Raw genomic sequence first — 25597 nt, 5'->3', positions numbered from 1 at the left:
AGGAACAAGGGTTAGTGGAAGGGGAGGTGGGCAGGGGGATGGGGTGACTGGGTGACGGGCACTGAGGGGGGCACTGGATGGGATGAACACTGGGTGTTACACTATATGTTGGCAAACTGAACTCCAATAAAAAATATACAAAATAATTTAAATAAATAAACAAACAAACACCTTGAAGGCATCACTTCCCTCCCTACTTAATCTGCACCCATTTTTATCATGAACTTTTTTAACCCCTACTTTCATGTGTAAAAGGCCAGCCCTGTACAAATCTCTGCTGTCACAGCTACTAAAAATAGTACCCCAGGGTAGTGCCATACAACTGTGCAGATGGGGCCCAATGTAAACTCATGGTCTCCAACTTCAGCTAGAACTCTCTGCTAACCAGTACTTTACCTTGGGAGTCAACTCCTTCATCCGCTCCTTGTCCATTCCTCACCACTTTCTAATCGTCTTCTCCTATCTCAGTCTGACTATCCACTCTCATTCCCCATTGCTGCCACATAGTCTTGCCTCCTACTTTATCAGATGATTGACATCAACTCAACTCCTGCCTCCACACCAGTAGACTTAATCAAATCCACATCTGTCTGTTCCTCCTTCCCTTTTGTAGCAGAGGATGAGGAGTCTGCCCTGCAGCCTACCCTCCACTGAAGACGAATCACTTCATCTGTGTTTTCAAACTCATCTCCTTCCCTCTTCTAATAGGACTCTGCTCTATTATTAACCCCTCTCATATTTTCAATTTCTCTCTTTTCTTCTGGCTCTTCATACTCATTATATAAATATGCTAAACTTTTTCTCTTAAATTCTTCTTAATCTCTGTATCCTCTCGCTTTGATCCACTTTTTTCTTTCTCTTATCAACTAAACTATTTGCAGCATTATTCTCTACTTCACCATGTGCCATTTACACAGCAAATACATCATATTTTTGTGGGTAATACACAGGGACATTTTTAAAATCCTCTAGCTTGAAATGTGACTGCCTTCAAGAATTTAAACCCTAAAATCAACACACAATGAATTGGCAAGAAGACAGAACAATTTCTAGGCCAGAGTAAGATATAAATTAGCAATATCCAACTGAAAGAAGACATCTGAGCCAATGGACTTGTAGTAATTTAATTCCTTAGTAAGGAATCCATTATGCTAGCATAGTGTCACTTAAACTCTGTAGTTTCTCTCATTTTTAATCCTTCTGATTTTATTTGGCTTCCAATGTTAGTTGCCTCTACAGAGAGAGAACACAGAGAAAGTATCTCTCATTTCAGGAGAGTTCAGGACTGGCAATATAGATTGGTTTCCCTGTTCAGAACTGTTCTACTTCCCCAAGAGAGAACTGAATATAGGGAACCTGAAAGTTCATAATCTAATGTTAAGAACAACACATTACTTTTAGCAAAGTGAACTAAATCATTCATTTAACAAAGGTTGTATATCAGAACAAAAAAAAAAAGAACGGCATGTTGTTACCACCAAAAAGTTGTGTGAAAATGTAGAGGTTGCATCTTTCTCAAATATTAGAAGAGCTTTCTGCATCAAGTAAATTGCTTTGGATAACTTATTCTTCTTTATTTTACTCATTACACTCAATTCTGAAATAGAAAACAAACATTTTACCAAAAGGGAAACATTAAAAACTATCTTTAAAAGTTTTTGGAAAAAAAAAAGTTTTTGGAAAAACAGTTTATCCCAATTTTAATTACCGGTAAAACAGTCATTGCTTGTAGGTTGTTTTAGCTTTTCTGGACCTTTGGTAGACATAGGTTTGCTATCAGTTGGAGTCTGCAAAACTGAAGGAGGAGATTGCCATTACAATTAGATTCACATTCAAGAAAGGAAGTATTTTCTAAACATTAAAGGGTAACTATTTGTAAAATTACTGCTTCTTCTCATATGCCATCTTTTTTTTCATTAATAGATAAAAATTCAAAGAAATCTACTATAACGCAATTTTATTGACAAATTATCTTTTATTTGCCACAGTATGCCTAAGTACATCAAAAATATTTAAATTATAAAAACATTTGATTTTCTATCTCATCTTAAATAAAATCATCTTGAAAGCTTACAAAAGGATCCAATCTGCTTTTGTTCACTTTCCCTTTTCATAAACTTTTAAGAACTGCTTCATTTATGGGCCCCACAAGAACTCAGAGCATCCCCTGAAGACCTCCACTCTCCTCTTTCAAGAATTTCAACTAACACATAAATTATTGCCAGCTGACTATGGGCAGTGAGAGATCCTGGTATATAGCTGGGACAACCACCATAATGGCCCAGGAAAGAGAGGATGATGGAGAAGAGAGTAAAAGTATGCTGGCCCAGGAAGATGGACAATGTTACACTAATTCTTGATTTTCTGGGTATAGTCCCCAAGAGACTTGGCAATATTTTTTCTGTCCTTGGAGGTATGTGAAGGTACTTAGAGTAACCTTACAACAAACCCCTTTTATTGAGGTTGAATTATTTGTGCTAACGCCATTGACTTATAAAAAGATGCCACTAGACACCATTAAAGGATATAAGTCTTCTTTAATGGTGAAAGATAAGGGAATTTATCTACATGGCGACAGCAACACAAAGCAGAAAGTAATGCATCATTCTCTCAGTACCTGGGGTATTATAATTGCTAATTAACCGATAGCTCTCATGATTATAATCGTGAGAGATAAGGATGCCCAACATAGATAAGTCATATCTAATGCCACTGCCATCAACATGCAACCATTGTAAAGTTTTGAATAAGAATGACAAAAGGGACACCTGGGTGGCTCAGCTGGTTGAGCACCTGACTCTTGAGTTCACCTCAAGTCATGATCTCATGAGTGGAGCCCCATGTCAGGCTCTGCACTGTGCATGGAGCATGCTCAGGATTCACTCCCTCTCCCTCTACCCCTCCTCCACTTCTCTCAAAAATAAAGGAGAAAAAAAGAATAACAAGTGGTATTTAGGCAACGTTAGTCTGGCAGCAGCATGCAAGAGTGAAGAAAGGAGGAAAAAATGAAAATCTGTATTAGGGTGATAGTTCAACAAGCAGACAAAAACATCAAGAAGACCCAGAGATACAGCAAAGGAATAATAACTAATTCCATTTAAATCTGAGCTCATGTCTACAATCAGTATTGTTAAATGGTCTCTGACAAAAACTCAGAGGATCACTTGGTCTTCAAATACTTATGGATGACAATTAGAGAATGAACTAGCATAGTAATTCTGTAAGTAAAGAGACCCCACTGCATTACAGAAGATAATACAGTCATTAAGTGAGAATTATAGTTTTCTTAAGGAAAATCTGACACATAAATGCCATTCACATTTGGAAATACATTTCTAATTCAAATAATTTAAAATAAAAAAATATTCAATAATATTCTTATTATTCTAAGAAGCCCTATTGAAAAACTATATATGATGACACAGAGATGTTTTCATTTTTAGTTGCTTCCCTCTAAATCCCGGAGGTCTTCTGAGAAACAGTCTTTGAAATAGTATAAATATTAAAAATAAGGTATAAACAGATAAAAACTATAAAAGAATAAAAGAATGGGAAATAAAGGAAATTCTATATAAACAGAATGCAAATACAAACAAGTTCTAAGTATATATCAACTGGGAACATAACCATACAAAAAATAAAATTAATTCAAGTGAATTTGAACACAGTTCTCTAATGTGTGGCATATTCTAAAGATATAATGTGAACCGCAAAGAAATCCTAAACTTACTTAGTAGTTTCATTGTTAATGTTGCTATTGTTTGAATAATTCTGAAAATACTTTGTTAATATGGTAGGATAAAGCAAATAAGTTATTACATCGATACTGTTGGGAACCAGAGTGCTCAACATGAGAGAGAGTAAATACAAAAATGAAATGTGGAACTTTGGATTTTCAAAGTGTTGGACTTTGAATTGGTAATATCAGAAAGAACTTGCAGTGTGTATGTGTGTGTGTGTATGTGTGTGTGTGTGTGTGTGTGTGGTAAGTCTAGAACATTTAGTTATACAGCAAACAAAACAAAAACCTGCTCAAAGAATAATGGGGACATATCAAAAAACACACAATCCAGTTTGAGACCTCCCATGGCAAAATGTGTGACTTTGAACATCAGAAGAACAATGATAGTAACTGATTATAAATGATTTAATAAAAACAAAACTCAGTCCATAGTATAACACCACAAATTAGAAGAGCCAAAGTAGGGACAGCTCTTCTTTACAAGGAAGGGCAGCAAGTATATTTAGAAGGAATAGTTCAATTAGAAAATCACTGTGCACAACCACTGTAACAATTAATTCTGCAAGGATCACCAACAGAAGTTAAAACCATTGGGTGAAAATCTGTTGGAGAATAGGACATTTATTCCATCTCAAAGCATCACCTAACAATACCAATTATTTTTTCATTATGCAGAGGGAAAGATGCCCTTACAGTGGAGAAATCTGGTAGACACCACCTTAACAAAATAAAAACTGTCTGCCTCATCAATGATAGGACAAATAAACAATATGTGCAGCCTAATGTGATACAACGGTATCTAACAACATCACCTATGTAATCATGAAGAAACTACTAGGAAAATTCAGATTGTAGAATGTTCTAGAGACACAACATCAAAAATGTGTCATAAAAGAAAAAAGTGAGTTATTATTCTAGATAAAAGAAGAACAGGACAGAGAGGTGATGTCAGCATAATGGCAGCATAAGACATCCCTTCCCCCCACACACAATCTGTAACAAAAATTCAGCATCCATTCATGGACAAAAAAAAAGTACCTGAGAGAGAAGAGCCAAAGTAGAGACATCAAACTTCCTGATTTTACACTATACTACAAAGCTATAGTAATTAAAACAGTATGGTACTGGAATAAAAATAGACACATAGACTAACAGAACAGAATCAAGAGCCCAGAAACAAATTCATGCATATATTTCTAATTAATATTAGACAATGAAGAATACTTAATGGGGAAAAGACAGTCTCTTTAATAAATGATGTTACAAAAAAAGGATATCCATATGCAGAAGAACGAAATTGAACCTCTGTTTTATACTACTCATAAAAATTAACATGAAACAGATTAAAAATTAATAAGGACTGAAACCATTTAATTTCTTTTAAAAAATCAAAAATAGAACTACTATACAATCCAGCAATCCCCTTCTGGGTGTATCTCCAAAGGAAATAAAAATAAGGTCTCAAAGAGATACCTGCACTCCCATGTTCACTGCAATATTATTCACAATAGCCAAGATATGGAAACAACTCAAATGTCTGTCAACTGATGATTGGATAAAGAAGATGTGAGATAGATAGATAGATAGATAGATAGATAGATAGATAGATAGATATCGTGGAATATTATTTCATGAATATTATTCAGCCATTATTATTCAGAAAGAAGGAAATCCTGCAATTTGCAATAACATGGATGGATCTTGAGGACATGATGCTAAGTGAAATAAGACAAATACTGTATGACATCACTTAAATGTGGAATCTAAGAAAGCTGAAGTCACAGAAACAAAGAGTAGGGGGGTGGTGATCAGGGGCTAGAGAGGAAGTGGAAGGGGATGAAGATATGTCAGTCAAAGGATACAAACTTTCAGTTATAAGATGAATAAGTTCTAGAGATCTCATGTACAGTATGGTGATTATAGATCATAATACTTGAAAGTGGCTAAATAAGTAAATCTTAAATGTTCTTACCACAAAACAGAATTGGCAATTATGTGATATGATAGAAGTGTTAACTAATGCCCTGCTGGTAATCATTTTGCAATATATTAGTGTAACAAATCAACACATCTGTACACCTTAAACTTACACAATGTTATTTGTCAATTATATCTCAATAACCTCGGGGGGGGGGAAGTTTGCACTCAAAAATTAACTACCATTTGATTAAACCTATTTAGTTGTATATATGATGTGACATCTAAATGCTTTATTTTTCTTAGGTTTTTATTTGAATTCCAGATGGCTAACATACAATGTACTATTAGATTCAGGTGTACAATTTAGTGATTCAACACTTACATACAACACCGGGTACTCATCCCAAGTGCACTCCTTAATTCCCATCATCTATTTAACCTATTCCTATCCACCTCCCCCTGATAATCATCAGTTTGTTCTCTAAATATATGCATCAGTTTGTTCTCTAAATCATCAGTTTGTTCTCTAATCATCAGTTTGTTCTCTAAAGAGTTCTCTAAAGACTTTAGAGACTCATTGAGCATGATGCTAAGTGAAATAAGACAAATACTGTATGACATCACTTAAATGTGGAATCTAAGATAGCTGAAGTCACAGAAACAAAGAGTAGGGGGGTGGTGATCAGGGGCTAGAGAGGAAGTGGAAGGGGATGAAGATATGTCAGTCAAAGGATACAAACAAAAGTCTAATTTACAAATTAGAGTCATCAGTTTCTTGGTTTGCCTCCCTCTTTTTTCCCCTATGATTGTTTGTTTTGTTCCTTGAATTCCACATGTGAATGAAATCATATGGTGTTTGTCTTTCTCTGATTTATTTCATTTAGCATAATACACTCTAATTCCATCCAAATCATTGCAAATGGCAAGATTTCATTCTTTTTATGGCTGAGTAATATTCCATTGTGTGTGTAAGTATATATATATATATATATATATATATATATATATATATATATATTCTTTATTCACTCATCATTTGATGGACATTTGGGCTCTTTCCATAATTTGGCTACTGTTGATAATGCTTCTGTTATAAACATTGGGGAGCATGTATCCCTTCAAATTAGAATGCTTTAGACAGAAATCAGAGGTCATATTAGAATGGAACACTTAGTTCTATTCTGTAATGAGTAATTTATAATGAAGTAGTTGTTAAATAAATACTGGCTATATAATCATGCCAAACATAACTTGGCTTTATCAAAATTTAACTTCAGTTTTTATACATAATAATGTTAAATTTTATTTTGAAACTCAAGTAAATGTATTATCTGTATGTACACTAGTATTACTATTGACATCTTTTTAAAAAATGTTTTGACCTGTTTAATAATGAGGCCAAAATAATTTAGATCCAAATCATGTGTGCTCTGACATTACTATTAAAGATGTCTAAGTTCTTCAGTTGCTTCCAGGATAAATATAAATCTCTTAGCCATTCAAAATTTAACTGTGATCTATATCACTAGGCTTATCTGTGTCATCCTCTCAAGTGTGCTCTTCATTTTGGCCATAAGAGAATTCCAGCAGTTCCTAAATTGCACCATCCAATCATTTGCTTTCCAGCTTGCTAAAGGCTATTTTCTGCATCCAAATAACTGTTTCCTTTTCGATCTTCTTCATAAAGATATTTACTAGCCTTCTAGTCAACTATCACTTCTCCCAGGAAGCCATCCCTGACTCTTGTTCATTAAAGATACTCCTCTTCTGTGTGCCCAAATACTCTGAGTCTACTTGTTAACATTTATTAAGCTCAACTGTTATAATTGGCTTAGTTATCTAGAAGCTCAAAATTAGAGGCTGTATCTTATTTATACCAAACACAATATGATTCTGAGATCTTAGTAGGCACTCAATAATTATATATAGATTGAATTAACAAAATATTGATAATTTACTACACCTCAAACAAAATCAATTTAATTTTTTGGATGTGTACCAAGGGATTTGCTATGTGAGTTATAAAGCAATAATGAAAGGTATCTATTGATAGTAATCAGGGAAAAGAAAAGAATGAAATTTATCTGGAAAATAGTCAACAAGAACATAATTTACAAATTAAATTGATTCTATTCTTGAACTCATCTTAAAATTGATGCAGAACAAATTATATGTTTTGAGGACTACTACCTTGCAATTGGTCAAGAAGCACAACAGCTATATGGTGCTGGGCTTGAATTAGTTCAAGATGCAAATCCATCATGAAAGTATTTGGTGTGACTGGTTTGCAAATGTCTCCATCTATATCCTGGGTGTACTTTGGTAGAATTGAAGTAAAAATAAAAACAAAATACAGTTATCAAAACATACTAAAAATAGCTCTATCCTAATTATCACTCAAGTTATCATTTTACACTAAGCCACTAAATTCTGCTCACTCTCAACTCTTTGCAATCTGATTCACATGCTAATAAACATGCTTTTCAATACAGTGGCCTCTTTAATAACAAATTTATTTGTTATTGTTGAGGAGTGAGAGACTCCTCACTCTTCTTGATTTCTTCTGGCAAGAGAGGAAGAGATTTCCGGTCTATGAGAGCAAGGTCACCACAAATCATGCTTTACACACCTATGTGTGAAGCCAGCCCTCTTCCTAGCTAAGTAACACTTAAATCTCATGTAAGAGTTTCCCATTTACCTTGGTATAGCAATGGTCAATCACTGATGATCCATCTGGCAAAGTACTTAACATGCAATTCAAATTTATTCCATCAATTGCTTTGTCAAGAAGTTCATAGGCCAAAAATAACTGTTCCACAGGTTTCTTCTAAAGTAATTTTATAAACAAAACAGAAATATAACACTTAAGAGAAAATCATATACAATTCCAAACTTCTTTTATAATAATTCAAACCAAGTAACAAATTTAAAGAGTCTATCCAATATCAACAATGTTATATTTTTTACTAAATGTATGTCTTTGATTAAATGTGGAGTACTATTGATAAAAGTGAAATAATAAATACATTTCATCATTTTTCCGATTGTAAGTTAAACTTTTTATAAACATGTATATATCTTCCTTTTATGGTTTTCAAAATTCTGAGTGTACCAAATGTATAGGTAAATTTTTAAAATATAACTCACAAAATTTGTCATTTTCACACATTTCATTTTGAAAGTTTGTTTTTTAAATCTCAGAGCTGGAAATTTAGATGTGGAAGCCATCAAATCCAATGGCATATATCATGATTTTCATTGCATATATCATGATTTTCATTGTATTTCACGAAATACCTTTTCATTCTAATTATTCTCACAGAGAAACAAATATAAAATAATATAAAAGGCATCAGCTTTGTTCAAACTTCCAAATTTCCCATATTTCTCGAGAAAATTTTTAGGAAATAAAGCAAGCACAAACATGGAGATAACTGAAATCCTCTATAGACTGTCCACAATGACAATCCTTTTCTCTGCTCCTAAAAAAAGCTACTGTGCTTTGGTATTTACCATTCTTTTGTGTGTTTTTCAACTTTTACAATGTGTGTATCCATTAACAATATGCAGTACTGCCTGCATATCTTTTAATTCTGTCAGAAAATTTTGCAATCCACTTTATACATTCAAACATATGTTGTTGAAACTTTTTCATGCTGGTATATGCAACTCAATGTGTCAGAGTTTGGTTAACAACACAGAACAACTCTAGATACTCTTAAGCAGAAAGGGATTTGATACACAGAATTAGAGGTGTCTGTCACTGTTGGAAAGCCAGGGGGAGCAAAGGCCAAGAAAGCTGCCAGTGACAAGTCTGCTGCATGCAGAAGCCTCTGTGAATCTAAGAATCAAGGAGGTGGCTGACAACCACCAGAAGTGACTGCTACACCAGATCAAGCGAATTGCAAGAGCTTGCTCAGCAGGGCTGGTCAATTAACTTCTTCCATCTGCCACTGCCAAATAAGAACTCTGTCTTCCCTTCATTATAAATTCATGCAAATGTGCTTCATCGGAAGACTAAGGTAGAACCACATGGAAATGAGATGCTAGGAAATGCAGTTCCAGCTTTTCCCCTGTGACACAAAGGTGGCTAAAGAAGGGGAATGGCAGTGATGCAAAGCTGACTCTAGTTCAAGCCCACACTAATTCACTCATCCTCACAGCCACAATGAAATGGTGCTATGCTGAGGAATATGTCACAATCTATTTATCCACTCTTCAGATAAGTATTTAGATTCCTATTACTAAAAATGTATACAATGCATTGTACTAGTCTAGGGATCAAGTCAAGGTTGGTATTTGCTTTGCAGTCCTTATGCCTTTTTTTCTCTTTTCTTTCGCAGCTGACTGTCTAAGACGTCTAGGACATATTAAACAGAATAGATACTCTATGTTGTTAGTTCAGTATAAAAGGACTGCTTGTAATCTTTTACTATAAGTGTAACATTCATTACAGGTCTCTGAATGATACCCTTTATAGGATATAGAAATTCTCCTCTATTCCTGACTTACAAGTTGTGTTTTGGGTTTTTTTTTTTTTTTAAGATAGGTGTTGATTTTTGTCAAATGCTGTTGTTGCATCTTTTTATCTAGTGAGGCAGTCATATTTCTTCCTTTCATCTGCTAATGTGGTGTATCGCATTAGATTTTCTAATGTTAAATCATCCTTGTGTTCCTGGAATATATACGATTTGATTACACACATCCATTCCAAAGTATATAGATGTATATCTCCATTCAAGAATCACAGACATAGGAAAGGTCTCATGCAACTCAATTAATATAAAGTCAAATAACAGACCTATGTGAAGGCTGGCCCAAGGTTATAAATCGTTAGGAAGAAAGACTTTCTTCCCACCCACCCACCTCTCACTACCCATGTTGACAAACCTCCCCATACAAATAGGCAAATGGGTTTTTTTTCAGGTCTCCCTTCTCTAGAATGTGGTCTTTTGGAAGTTATAATTTTAATGTGTGAGTCTCAGTTCCAAACCCCCATCTTTCATGTGCCCAAGCCTCATATCTTGTCACTAGATGGCTGTTAACCTGAGCTTTTTGGTAACCGAGCCTATCAACCAACTGCAGCATCTACTCATAAAATGACCATTCTAGTTTCCAGTTCCCCTTTTATTTTGGCCCCTAGAATTTATCTTACTTTCTTGTGAGCTTCACAATGTGTTTGAGGATATTTGTTCAATTCTGTCCAAAATTTCTAGGTGCTTTGTAGCAAGAGGGTTTTCACCTTACCTGATTTGCTGTTTTGCCAGAAACAGAAGTCTCTAAAGATGCCCTTTTAACACCAAAAAATTTCAAACATTCCCCCCACATATACCTATATTCTATCATCAACATCACCACCATCACTATCACCTTTGTTATCTTTGTCATTATCATAACTAACATCTAATTAAACTATCTTCTAGATACTGAGCTAAACATAATAAATGTTTTAAATGCCATTATCCTATGAAGCAGATACCTATTAATTATTTTAATTTTATAATACGTTTATTGAAAGAAATAGATGCTATGCATTTAGTAAACCTTTAAATAAATTTTGAATGTAATCACAATAAACACCTCATTTTTTAAAGAGCTGTATGTATATATGCAAGGTACATAATTCATCCTGCCTACAATTTCTGATAGGTGAGCATACAGATTTTGGATTCTCCTTACAATAAATTCTCACTCCTTCTCTCCACTTCACTCCAGATGGATCTGAGACCCTAAGTTAAGATTCAGTGCTCTACATAAAACATAAGAGAAAAACTGAGTAGCTACCACATGCCAGGTACCGGTTTCTGTAACATTACTAATACCTCATTTAAATGATATAACTTAAATAATATCGGTAGAATAGGTTCTACTGTTATTTTACAGATGAGGACATTTATTTTCAAACAGATGAAATAATCTGTTCAAGATCACATAGTCAATATTAGATTCCACTCTGGGTCTTCCAACACCAAGCATTGTGCCCTTAGGTCATACCAATGAACCACTTGTATTACGTCTACCATATGCCACAGTACAGCTGGGCAGGTTGCCTATTGCACAATTTTAGGGGGTGCCATTCATGCTGTTGTCATCATAAACTTGTATGTTCATTTTGACAATTTTCCAGAAGATAGTAATAAATCATATCAAGGAAAGGGTACATTTTTCTAATTTAAATAAGAGTAGCAATAGTTCATAAAGGGTCTTCAGCTTCTTCATTTGGGAAAACTGCCACCTTCTATGAAACACATTTTATTTAGTGGCTCTAACTGCCAGAAATTTTCCACCTGAAGCCAAAATCCAGCACTTTGTAACTTCTACTACTGTTTTTATTCCTGCCCTATGAAGCCTCAGAGAATAAGTACTGGCCCACTCAGCCAGTGATTCTGAAATTCTAGTTTCCTTAAGAATCTACCTGGGGGATTTTAAGAGGAAAATACCTGGAATTATAAACTTTTAAGACTCCAAAATTGTAAATTATAATCCAATATGCCTAAAGTGGAAAATAGGAAGCTGTATATTTAGCAAGCACTATAAGATCCCTGGAAAAAGTACTGGCAGCTATTATAAATAAGCCTCCTCAATTTCTTGTGAATTTAAATTTACTGTTCCCAATTTAAGATTTCTCAACTCTAGCTCTCTTAAGACACAATATTACATAAAGAACTCAAAATTGCATCCCTTAAAACCTATAATTAAAGGAAAGTAAATTCAGAATGATCCACCAGTCCTCCACTATATTCATGATATTTGATTGGTACCCAGTTATATTTTATGCATTAAAAAATATCTTTTATACCAGTATCCCGAAGACACTTTTTTTTTAATCAAAAAGCAATGTACCATAGTGACTAAATGCATGAATGTTGACAGCAACACACCTAAGATCAAATCTACTTACTGCATGCAACCATGAGCAATTTGGATACAGCAGCAAAAATCATCAAGATGACTATACAAATCAACTGGAGTAAATCTCACAAACACAATACTGGGATAAAAAGCAAGCTGCAGAAGAATACACACACTATCTCACACACACACATATTTATATAAATATTTAAAAGCAATACTCCTTACTTCCTGGAATACACACATATGTAATAAAAGTATGCCTGAAATTTATCATCATTATATTTAGAATACCAGTTGCTGCTATGCAGGAGGAAAGGTGATATGATCAAAGGGGTTAGTGGAAGAGTTTCAACTGTACTAACAAGGTATTGTTTCACAACAGGAATTGGGCCTACCTTATAACATTCTTTATAATTTTATGTCTTATGTTTCAAATTGATTTTTCAGAGAAAATACAGCAATTATGAGTATTAACATTTTGCAACAGGAAAAGTGCCAAGCAAAGTGATGATAGGAAAAAACATCAAAATGTTGCTATGCTAAAAAATATTAAAAAGACTAGAAGAGAATATAAAAAATATTTCAATCCATATAGTGAAATTACATATTTTCTCCCCTTTTTATATCTCTAAATATCCTCTAATGTTAATACAACTTTTGTAATTTAAAATTATAGTTTTTTAATTAATCAGGCAAACAAAAATACAGATCACTGGCTTCCTCTATAGAAACGTATTTTTCAACAGTAGTCCACAAGCACTAATGTCTTAAGTAGTTATTCCATAAGGGGTAAAATGGATTTTATTTTCAAATAATGGAATATATAGTATTCCATCTCTTCTTGGAAAACCACAATGCTCATAAGCAAATGAATGCCTCTTAGAAGACTTACAGTAAAGAACGTATTGCGCTTAATCCAGAGTCACCCAAAGTTACCTGACTCTGGCATCCTTTTCTGAGGCATAGTATTAGCAACACATAGGACAGACTTGGCAAAATGCTATTCTAGTTCTTGTCTGTAAATAAAAGAATGTTTATAACATATATGACGTGGTTCCCGAGACTCCCATTCAGATCTACAGAACAACACAATCCTCGATGGACAGAAATAATTCAAATATTTTATGAAAAACATAATCAAGAAGAGGAACGGCCGGGACACTTGGGTGGTTGAGCGTCTTGCCTTTGCTCAGGGCATGATTCCGGTCCCGGGTCAAGTCCCACATCAGGCTCCCTGTGGGGAGCCTGCTTTTCCCTCTGTCTAATCTCTGCTTCTCTCTGTATCTCTCCTGAATAAATAAATTCTTTAAAAAAAATTCTCTTAAGGTAACAATTACTAAGAACTTGCCATGTGCCAGGGACTATTCTAAGTGTATTTTCAACAGGTAATAACTTATTGAATCTGTCAGAGGAATATGCTGAGCAGGACATCTCTGCTTTATGAGACTATGAACCATAACACATTCAAAACTCCAACAGTAATTCTTTTAAGATAATTTACTAGGTTATTTTTAAAGCTGATTGGGATTTTTTCTACAGTGAAAGCAAAAGGTAGAAAATGCCCCCTAGTTTTCAATGTAGATAGAAACTATAAATTCTCAAATATTAAATATTCAAAATTATTTCTATAATTAACCATTACACATTTATAAACTTAATATCATTTGAAAATCTAAATTCATGTTTTTAACTGTATTTTCTAAAATATTTCTGCAATACCTTTAATATGGGAAGAACGTCCACGCTCCCTTTCAAAACTCCAAGGAATTCACTAGTTCCTTTCCTGAAAGATATCTCTGTGGGCGGAAAAAAGGAAAAGAAAGAAGGAAGAAATGGAAGGAACAGAAGAGAAAAAAGGAGGGAAGAGAAGAAGAAAGGAGGAAAAAAGGGTAAGCAGGAAGAGGAGGAGAGGGTAGGAAAGAAGAAACAGGCAAAGAAGGAAGGACCAGAGGAAGGAAAAAATGTAAACATGCAGTTAATCACAATCCTAAAAAATGTTATGCTAAATTGGTTGCCCTTTTAATGACTCATGATTTTATAAATGATTCAACACTTAGAAGTTGACAAAACACTAAGCTATTTCTTCCATATAATTAAATTTTGTTTTTATATGTTAATTTTATGTCTTTATATAAGTTAATTTTGGTTTTATAGAAGTTAATTTAAGATCTTACAGTAAAACAATTAAAAATATTATTAACAAGGTAATATTATGGTAAAGAGACTGGTCTTTCTAGTCTGTAATGTCTATTGAAAAGCATTCATAAAACAATGTAAAAGCCTTATGAATTTGGACAAATATCAGAGAAGGCTGGTTTGAGTTAAAGGAATATAAATTATAAATATATGGTAATGCTAGTTTCCTATTTGAAAATATATTTAATAATTTAAACTAAAGGGGCACCTGGGTGCCTCATTTGGTTAAGTGTCGTTTCAGCTCAGGTCATGATCTCAGGGTCCTGGGATTGAGCTCCACGTTGGGCTCCCTGCTCAGTGGGGAGTCTTCTTTTCCCACTCCCTCTGCCCATTCTTGCTTTCTCTCTCTCATTCTCTCTCTCTCTCTCAAATAAATAAATAATTTAAACTAAATAATGCATTACTTAATAAACAGTCCAATAAACATTTTGAATCAGATTGGCATGATTAATACACAAGAACAACTTGTACTTTGTGCTTTATGTGCTAATAAGATGATGATAATAACAATGTTGGAAAGTTCTAAGAATTTATATACCTAAATGGTGACAACTCCTCACTACATAAATGTAGCTTTTTCTATTTATAAATGGATCATGTTCCAATATTGATTACTATTTTAAAAATGAAACATTTTAGCAAACAATCAGTAAATTGCATTTAGTTCATTTATAATTAGTGTAAAATACAACAAAACAATAGTCTCACAAAAGAAATAAGTAAAAAAATAAAAAATAAAATTGAATAAGAAATAGACTTTAAAAAAAAAAGTAATCATTGGGCCTTTTGCTTTCAACAACAGGTAACCTGGAAAAATTCTCCTAACTAGAGCCCACTAGAAAAGCTGGAAAAAAATTTTTTCTTCACCTGTAAGCAAAGAAGATCATGAAAATATAAATATAGAGCCAGGATCTTGAGAAAAGAGTATCATCTTGATCTTGGGAAGAGTGCCCAGGGAATAATATAGAAGAGCATTAGAGCTACCTTCCCAACTGAGGACTCTCTCGTCAATTCTGGAGAAGAAAGCTGAGAAGCTGAGTGATGCTTCTGACAGCCCTGAGAACTAAAGCAACAGGGTTAGTATCCAAGGCCACCAGGGTGAGAAGCCAGAAGGGGCTGTATCCTTGGAGTCAGGGTAAATGGAAAATAAGTCAACAAGAGAGCATCTCAGCTTTAAATTATCTTAATCTCTCAAACTGGACTAATGGGATCCTGGAGTTGTAGTATCTTCATGCATCTAGTAAAAGGAAGCATAAATCTTCTCTGGAAGAACATTAACCTTATCTAATGCTTCAAATTATCTCTATAAAATATTCAGCAAATATAACGTCTACCACACAATCAAAAATAATCAGAGTAATAGTTGATGAAATAAGTTCTTCACTTAAGAATTCAATATAATAAGTGCAGAAGGAACAACGGAAGTTAGAAGCCCATTTTGGCTTCTCACTCACTCCTCTGGTAGCCTTCAACGAATGACAGATATAAGTTGTATAAATATCTCAATCTCCCAGCTCTCTGGGGCAGGTTCTCCAGGTCTCTCATGGTCATAAGCCCTACCTACAACAGTGGCCTTCTCCTTAACTTACTATATCTTGTATTGCCTTCCTTTCCTTTTCTGTCTCACTCCACCACACCACAACCCTGCTTCTCTGGATAATATCCTAAATAAACTACTTCACTCAACAACTTGTCTCAGAATCTATATCTAGGGAAAACAACCTAGGAGAAAGGTCAGGCTAACAATAGCTAAACTCACTGGTAAGTCTTTATAACACAGCCTGTGGGATAATTAGGCATTATATGCCTTCTGATTCAACACAGCAGGGACTGAGCAGCACCGCCTATGAAGTATTCTTGCCAAATGTATAAGATATTGGCAAAAAATCTTTTTGATAAGATATCACTTGAATCTAAGCAAGCCTCTAGATCTAACTGCCAGGTAGAGAAACAAGTTAACACCACAAAGACACAAACAGCCAGATGCAGAATGTGAGGAACCCTAAAAGGTGATGAACCAGTGTCTTCAAAAAATAAATGGCTTGAAAAGAGGAGGAGGAAAGGAACTGTTATAGACTAGAAAGAGAGACTCAAGAAAAATGTAAGAAAGTAAAATATATGGGCTTGTTTGGATCCTGATTGGAACAAACCAACCTAAGATATTTTTTTTAATTTTATTTATTTACTCATGAGAGACACAGAGAGAGAGAGGGGGGAAGGCGGGGGTGGGGCCAGAGACATAGGCAGAGGAAGAAGCAGGATCCATGCAGGAAACCCAATGTGGGACTCGATCCCAGGAGTCCGGGATCTTACCTTAAGCCAAAGGCAGATGCTCAACCACTGAGCCACCCAGGTGTCCCTAATCTAAGATATTTTTAATACAATCAGGGACACAGGAATTTTCCTCTAATTTTGTAAAGTATAATAATAATGGCATTATAATTTTGCAAAACAAAACAAAATCTTTATCTGTTACATAGACAAACCAACACACACACACATTGGGGTATTTGCTGGTGAAATGACATGATGTCTGCTTTAAAACACTTCAGAGGGAAAAACTGTGTTACAAAAAGAAATTGAATAAGATTAGCAAAATGTTCTGGATAATAGGTACATGGTAACTTATTTCTATATTTGAAATTCTGCATAATAAAAGTTTTAAAAAAGGGAAAAGCGTTTAAGGAGAGGACATTTAAAAAAATAGGACTACAGACCATTGAATGTATTAGATAGTCAGACATCTTTAACCAGTAGTTCTCAAACTTTGATGTACACTGAGATCACCAGATATTGGGGATCCCTGGGTGGGCCAGCGGTTTAGTGTCTGCCTTCCGCCTAGGGCATGATCCTGGAGTCCTGGGACTGAGTCCCGCATCAGGTTCCCTGCATGGAGCCTGCTTCTCCCTCTGCCTGTCTCTCTCTCTCTCTGTCTCTCATAAATAAATAAATAAAATCTTTAAAAAAAAATCACCATATAAAGTAATAAAGACTAGAAAGTCTCAGGCTAGATGAAGTAGGATAGAATCTGGGCCTTTGTATTTTTAACAAGTTCCCAAGTGATACTGATGCCAATCAAAATTTGAGAACCGAGGCTCTAAAATTTGACCTGTTAAAGCCACACTCAGCAACCCCGGACAGCAGACCCAGATCAGCACATCTCCGGGAAAACAGTTATAGCAATAATGACTTTACTACAGAGTCCCTCAAATGTCATACACGCTCTATAAGAGGGGTGAAGTAGGGAAGTAAACACCTACTAACCACACTCTGACCTCACTCCCTACATATGATGTACCTTATAAAACAGACAGTTCTGGGGTTAACGACCCACTGAAGGTGGTCAGAGCATAAGGCTGCCCTGTGAGAGAAGGAAACTTCTGGAAGAAGAATGCTGGCAGAAAGGGGCTGGAGCAGGGAGAGGATGGAGTGGGTGGGAAATGAGAACAAAAACGAGGAAGGTAACAGGAAAGGAGAAAAAGAAAAGGAGAAACAAAATAAATGAAGACAACAAATTTTAAAAGGAGGGAATCCCAAGAGAGGAGAGAATTAAAAAGGAGATAAAACGTAGAACACAGATTCATTCAACAGACATTATTCAAGTTCCCGGTCTGTGTGGGGCAGTGTGGTGGCTACCAAAAATACAATGGCAAGCAAAACATAATCCCCTCCTTCATGCAGCATGTTCTGCTGGGAAGTGGCAGAGGAGGAAAGGAGATAAAAGGGAGGAGAGAACAATAAAAAAGGAAGAATGGGAAAGCAGAAGAGAGGTGAAAGTGGTAACAAGGAATGGAGAAGGAGAATACATGAATAAGGGGAAGGCAAAAGTCACTTATATGCCACGGAACCATAGAGCATATAACCTCTTTTTAACATCCCCCCAGTTAAATCTATATTATTTCTATCTTTGGTTATAAACCATCAAGGAAGCACAGTACTGAAATGCCTGGTTTCCATTAACACTAGTTATTCCTTATGCCAATTCATACTTATACATTCATATGTGTTTATGTATATTGATAACTTCATATTTTTTCACTCATTTCATTACCTAGAGATTTTTTAAATTTTTTTTGTGGGTTTCCTAATAACTCCAATATTTCACTTAATCTCAGCGTAACCTCTGCCACCACCACAATGTCAATGTCTTCCATTTTATAGCAGTGAATTACTTCATTTATCTGCCACAGAAGATAAACCCACTAAAAAGAGAAAACATACAGCAAAATCAATTAAAAGTACATTACATTGTAAAGTCATATTTTTTTTTAACTTAGGACTTCCATGAAGTCATCATCTTCTAAACATACGGGAATGTTAGGTATATACTCCCTTATTAGTACATCTTAATTATAAAGATCAATGATCCTAATCAATTTATTTGATTAGGATCCCAATCAATCCTAATCAGTTTATTTATATAAACTCATAAAGAAGGTTCACCTAAGCTTATAATCTGCATATCAATAGCCATAATGGAAAATTTATCATTTTTTAAAATTATAAATTTTTTTAAAGTATCAGTAAAGATTATCAGTATCCTCAAAGTTCTCATTCTGCCTTCACAAAGCAGTTGTTAGGATCAGTATCAAAGTCCTCCAAAATAGTGAAGGAGAAGCAGGTGTTTCAGGCCACATGCTAGGTGTCTTGGAAGCTATCTTTCATGCCTATATCCCCAAAGCTTAGCACATAAAATTAGCCATCAGACTTTGGGAACTAAAATGAGGAAACAGCATTACTTTTTCATTTCATTACTTTTTCAGAGTACATGGTAAAACCAAGCCCATGTACCCTATTTACAACACATCCAGTATGTTACTGTTAAAATGTTTCTTCCTAAGTTTCTGGGTTTTAGTATTCATCTGCTCAACTTTCTCCTTTCCATGTAAGAGCTCTCTGAAATAGTCTTAATATATTAGTGCAGGAAAAAAAACCCTTTTCTATTTATATTTTCTATTACTAACCTTCTTAACTCACCCAAGTTCATGTAACCTTCAAAATACGAAGAATCTGAAATACCTTCCTACTCCCCTTAAAAATCTGAAATACCTTCCTACTCCACAAAACCAAATTGCAGAAGTGCAGAAAATATGCTTAAAAGAAAGGCTCAGTCAGTCCCACATTTATTTGTTTATTTTTTAGCCCCACATTTAAAGAATGGTAGTTAAGCAGGTGAATAAATATGGAAAATTTAGATTGGAAATATGCATCACAACTTAAATTAGCAATAATTTAAAAAACAAGTGAAAGGAAACAAAAAGGAATACTTTATTAGTACTGATTTTCTGGGTGAATTTTGCATAGTCATTTCTGGACAGATTGACCCTCTGAATTCCTAATTTGCATTTCTGCCATAGGAACATTATCGTGTCCACAACGATTTCTTTATCAGGTTGAACATTCTGAAAACGAAAATGGCAAAGGAAATTGGTAAGAATAATAAGATACACATATAGATACAGCTATATAGCATTTACTGTGTGCCAGGGAACACTCTAAGAGCTTTACATACCTACTGCAATAGACTGAATGTTTGTGTCTATCCAAAACTCCTATTCATTTAATCTTCATGACAACCCTATGAAGTGAATACTATTACTATCATTCTCACTTTCCAGATGACCAAACTGAAGCAAAAGAGTAAGTGATTTGGGGGGCACCTGGGTGACTCAGCAGTTGAGTGTCTCCCTTTGGTTCAGGTCATGATCCTGGAGTCCTGGGATCAAGTCCTGCATCAAGCTCCCCATAGGGAGCCTGCTTCTCCCTCTGCCTATGTCTTTGTCTGTCTGTCTGTCTCTCTCTCTCTCTCGAATAAATATATAAATAAATATTTAAAATTTTAAAAAAAAGATCAAGTGATTTTTCCCAAGATGAAATGAATAGAAAGTAGCAGAGCCAAGATTCAAACCCAAGCAGTCCAGTTCAGAGTTCACACTCTTAATGAATGCTCTAGGCCACTTCTGCCTCTCTAAAAAGAAATGTTCCAAACATATTTAGGTAAGCCAATTAGCTCTACCCAAATTTTAAAGTTTTATGTACTACTTTCTTTTTAAATTTTGTGTGTTAAAATAATAAAGAATGGGGAGGAGGAGGAACTAGTAAAGGAAGAGAGAGTAGGAAGCTGTGAAAAGATATGAACAAGGAGGAAAGAGACATGAAGAAACCAACAGAACATCACACTGGATATCAATAGATACCATGAGTATAATGAACATATCTCCTCTCAAATCAGTTATTTGGTTGGTTCTTTTCAAAAGAAAAATATAACTCATTATACCTGAACTAGAAAGATAATGAGTTTATGATTAAAATACACCAAACCTTGAACTCCTTTGGGACAGCCCTAAGACTTAATTTACATACGTAGTACCTTGTATGGGAACATAACAGAGAGCAATAAATGTTTATTGAATTGAATGAACTAAGAATATATAATTTTTTTAAAATCCAGTAGTAAAACTTCCTTGCCCTAGCACACCTGGGTGGCTCACTCGGTTGGGTGTCTGACTCTTGGTCTCAGCTCAGGTCTTGATCTCAGGGTTGTGAGTTCAAGCCCCAAATTGGGCTTAGAAAAAAACAACTCTGGCTAGGAGCTATACTGGATTAACAGTGCAGATCTGGGCTATTAAAGTGGACCAGAATGGCTTTCTGACACTAAAGAAATTAAAAGTGTGGGAAAGGGTAGCCTCTTCTTCCAGAGTGCACTGTTTGGCCTCAGAGATTCAGACAAAGCAATTGAAGTTAGATTTTTACATCTGGTCATAGGAGCAATGTTACTAGAAGAAGAAATTATAAATAAGTGTAGAAGAAGGTATAAATAAGTTATGATCTTTTCATACAGTGTAATACTATGCAATAAAAATGAATGATATACAACCACGTGCAACAATAAGGGTGACTCTTGCAAACATAGTATCAATTGAAAGAAGCGAGATACTAAAAGTAGGCATAGATCTTCCTTGATTTATACATTTAAAATACCATAAATCAAAAATGCATTTAACACACCTAATCTACTTAACATCATAGTTTAACCTTACCTACTTTAAACCTGCTCAGAATACTTACATTAGCCTACAGTAGGACAAAGTTCCCTAACACAAAGCCTACTTCATAATATAGTGTTAACTATCTCATGTAATTTATTGAATACTGTGCTGAAAATGAAAACCAGAATAGTTGTGCGTCTGTCATTTACCCTCATCATCGTGTGGCTGATTGGGAGCTACAGCTGCTCCTGCCCAGCATCATGAGAAAATTGTATTGCATATTTCCAGCCAGAAAAAAGATCAAAGTTCACAACTTAAAGTATGGTTTCTACTGAATGCGTATTGCTTGTGCACTGTTGTAAAACTGAAAAATCTTAGGTTAAATCATCCTAAGACAGGGACTGTCTATATTTTTTGTATCCAGTTACATACAATACAAAAAAAAAAAAAAAAAAACAGGTGAAACTAACCAGAGGAGTTAAGATATTGAGTACCCTTGGTAAGGTCAGTGACGGGAAGGGAGCATAGGGGGAGCTATTGGGTGCTGGTCATGTTCTGTTTCTTGAACCGGATGTGTTTCATTTATGAAAACTGAGCCTTATACTAGTAAAATGTTTATCATTATATATATTATACTTCCAATATAAAGTTTAAAAAAATAGGTAAGATTCAAGGGGCACACTTGGGTGGCTTAGTTGGTTAAGCATCCAATTCTTGATTTTGGCTCAGGTCGTGATCTCAGGGTCATGAGATTGAGCCCCAAGTCGGGCTCTGTTCTCCCTCTGAAGTCTACTTGTCCCTCTCCCTCTGCTCCTCCCCCTATTTGTACTCTCACTCTCTTTCTCTCTCTCTCAAATAAATAAAATGAATAAAATCTTTATAAGAACAATCAAAAAGTAAGATTAAAAGTACTAAATTTCTACCTATTTCTGTTTTAGAATATAAACACCATGTACTGGATAATATTACAGACAAGATATGTCAGGGTGCTTGGGTGGTGCACTTGGTTAAGCCTACAACTCTTGGTTTCGGCTCAGGTCATGATCTCAGGGTTATGAGATCAGCCACATCTGGCTTTGAGCTTAACATGGAGTCTACTTGGGATTCTCTCTCCTTGTCTCTCTGCCCCTCCCCTAACCATGTGTGTGCATTCTCTCTCTCCCTGTCTCTCAAATAAATCAATCAATCTTTTAAAAAGGATATTTTAATGCTTCCAACCTAATCTTTTAAAAATTTAGACAATAAAGTAAATTATAAAAATAAACAAAATCAAAGCTCATAGGTATTGATGGCTAATGATCAACATCAAAGATGGCCAAGAGAATGGCACAGGACAGAAATGGGTCCAGTTTCAGGAATAGCAGAAGAGCTCTCCATATCAGGTTGGACATAAAAGGGACATGAGCAACCCATCACACCCTATCCTTTCCTCTGAAGAAGGTTTAATCATCTTGTCCTAAGTTTTCCCAGTTGGTCCTTTATGACTGGATGTAGCAACTGAACTCAAGTACAGAGGTCCTCAAGAGAAAACCTTGTCTATTAGGCCTTGAAAAAAACAAGTCTAAGGATGACAGATTGGAGCCTCTTGGCATATTTGGAACATAACTACATCTGATTCCTATTTAGCTAATAACTCATGATCATTACTAGCTTTTAGAACTATACTCCAATGAAAATATGATGTTTGGAAAATCTGTCCTAAGTTCATCATTAAAATACTTAATTGTAAAAAAAAAAAAAAAAAAAAAAAAATCCTTGCCCTTTTCAGCCTTGATTAGAATTTTTTGGTTTAACCCCCAAAAACAAATAATCCAGTTAAGAAGTGGGCAGAAGACATGAATAGACATTTTTCCAAAGAAGACATACAAATGACTAACAAACACATGAAAAGATGCTCAACACCGTCCATCATCAGGTACATAAAATCAAAACCACGATGAGATACTACCTCACTGCTGTGAACATGGCCAAAATTAGCAACACTGAAACAACAGATATTGGAGAGGATGTGGAAAAAGGGGAACCCTCTTACACTGTTAGTGGGAATGCAAGCTGGTGCAGCCACTGTGGTAAACAGTATGAAGGTTCCTCAAAAAGTTACAAATAGAACTACCCTATGACCCAGCAATTGCACTACTAGGTATTTACCCAAAGGATACAAAAATACTGATTCTAAGGGGCATATGCACCCTGATGTTTATAAATAGCAGTATTATCAACAACAGCAAAACTGGAGAGAGCCCAAGTGCCCATCAACAGATGAATAAAGAAGATGGAATATTACTTAGCCACAAAAAAAAATGAAATCTTGCCATTCACAATGACATGGATGGAATAGGGTATATTATGCTAAGTGAAATAAGTCAGTCAGAGAAAGACAAATACCATATGACTTCACTCATATGTAGAACTTAAGAAACAAAACAGATGAACACAGGGGAAAGAAGAAAAATAAAGAACAGAGGGAGGCAAACCATAAGAGTTGCTCAACTATGGAGAACAAACTGAGGGCTGCTAGAGGAGAGGAGGGTGGGGGATGGACTAACTGGGTGATGGGCATGAAGGAGGGCACTTGTTGCAATGAACACCGGATATTATATGTAAGTGATGAATCACTAAATTCTACTCCTGAGACCAGTATTACACTATATGTAAAATAATTAGAATTCAAATAAAAACTTGAAAACAATAAAAAATAATTTTGGGGGTTAGCTCCTAAATATAATCATTATATTTGCTATCAAATACCTTTCTTTCAAAAATTAAATATGTGTCCCAAGTATTAAATAAACCCAGAAGAAATAGAAAACATCATAACAGTGGAACTTCTCAAGTCCCTTACTGTGGTTTCACTTCCCTAACAAATGTTAACACAATGCTCTATCATTGCAGTTTCCAAACTCTTTTTAGAATAGTAAAACCAAATTTTCAAATGTAATTCTATCTCAACATTAACTAATAAAAGGAGGTTAGGGTGTTACTACACAAACTGAGCTCCTGAGGAACTTCAGCAAAGCCCTGAGGATCCCTGCAATTCAGTGTTAACACCAGTGCTGTGCTAGTTTTATTTAAACATTCATAACCACAAATCATCATGTCCACTGGCCATTTTGTGCAAAGTGACTCCAAATAATAACCAATTTCTATATTCATGGAATGAAAAGCAGTATTTCATTAAGAATGTTAACTCTAGGGGCATCTGGGTGGCTCAGCTGGTTATGCATCTGCTCAGGTTATGGGGATGGAACCCCACATTGGGCTCCCTGTTCAGCAGGGAGTCTGCTTCTCCTTCTCCCTTTGCCCCTTCCCCCCATTTGTACTGTGTGTGTGTGTGTCTCTCTCTCAAATAAATAAAAATCTTTAAAAAGAAGAAGAAGAAGAAGAAGAAGAAGAAGAAGAAGAAGAAGAAGAAGAAGAAGAAGAATGTTAACTCTAATTGAAACGACTGCCTTATTTCCTTCATTATCAGAAATATAAAGCCTACGGGATCCCTGGGTGGCGCAGCAGTTTGGCGCCTGCCTTTGGCCCAGGGCGCGATCCTGGAGACCCGGGATCGAATCCCACGTCAGGCTCCTGGTGCATGGAGCCTGCTTCTCCCTCTGCCTGTGTCTCTGCCTCTCTCTCTCTCTCTCTCTCTGTGTGACTATCATAAATAAATAAAAATTTTAAAAAAAAGAAAGAAATATAAAGCCTAGGAATTTCCCAAAAAGGAACAAAAGGAGTTACTATCAATATCAGACTTATTAACAATATCAGACTTGAAATCACAAGCCACGTTATGACTCAATCTCTTATTTAATGATTAAACAATATAAAATTCTGGCAGGTTGTAATTCCTGTGATATTTTAAATCTGGCTTTACATTAGGTATAATAGCCTCCTTCAACACTATTAC

At 35.2% G+C, this 25597-nt stretch overlaps 1 protein-coding gene across 2 annotated transcripts in view; it reads right to left on the bottom strand.

The window, feature by feature from the left end:
- CFAP54 (cilia and flagella associated protein 54) overlaps positions 1–25597 on the bottom strand; it is a 302139-nt gene that overhangs the window by 236920 nt on the left and 39622 nt on the right. For both annotated transcript variants that reach the window (XM_072724628.1, XM_026013023.2), the window contains exons 13-19: positions 19981–20115; positions 18765–18915; positions 14237–14313; positions 8361–8489; positions 7853–7979; positions 1709–1795; positions 1476–1597 (exon numbers count right to left, since the gene is read on the bottom strand). In XM_072724628.1, coding sequence (XP_072580729.1) covers positions 1476–1597; positions 1709–1795; positions 7853–7979; positions 8361–8489; positions 14237–14313; positions 18765–18915; positions 19981–20115 — 828 coding nt within the window. The remainder of the gene's footprint in view (positions 1–1475; positions 1598–1708; positions 1796–7852; positions 7980–8360; positions 8490–14236; positions 14314–18764; positions 18916–19980; positions 20116–25597) is intronic.

The sequence above is a fragment of the Vulpes vulpes genome, chromosome 10, assembly GCF_048418805.1.
Source record: "Vulpes vulpes isolate BD-2025 chromosome 10, VulVul3, whole genome shotgun sequence".
Taxonomy (NCBI): domain Eukaryota; kingdom Metazoa; phylum Chordata; class Mammalia; order Carnivora; family Canidae; genus Vulpes; species Vulpes vulpes.
This window is presented reverse-complemented; position numbering and strand designations above follow the sequence as displayed.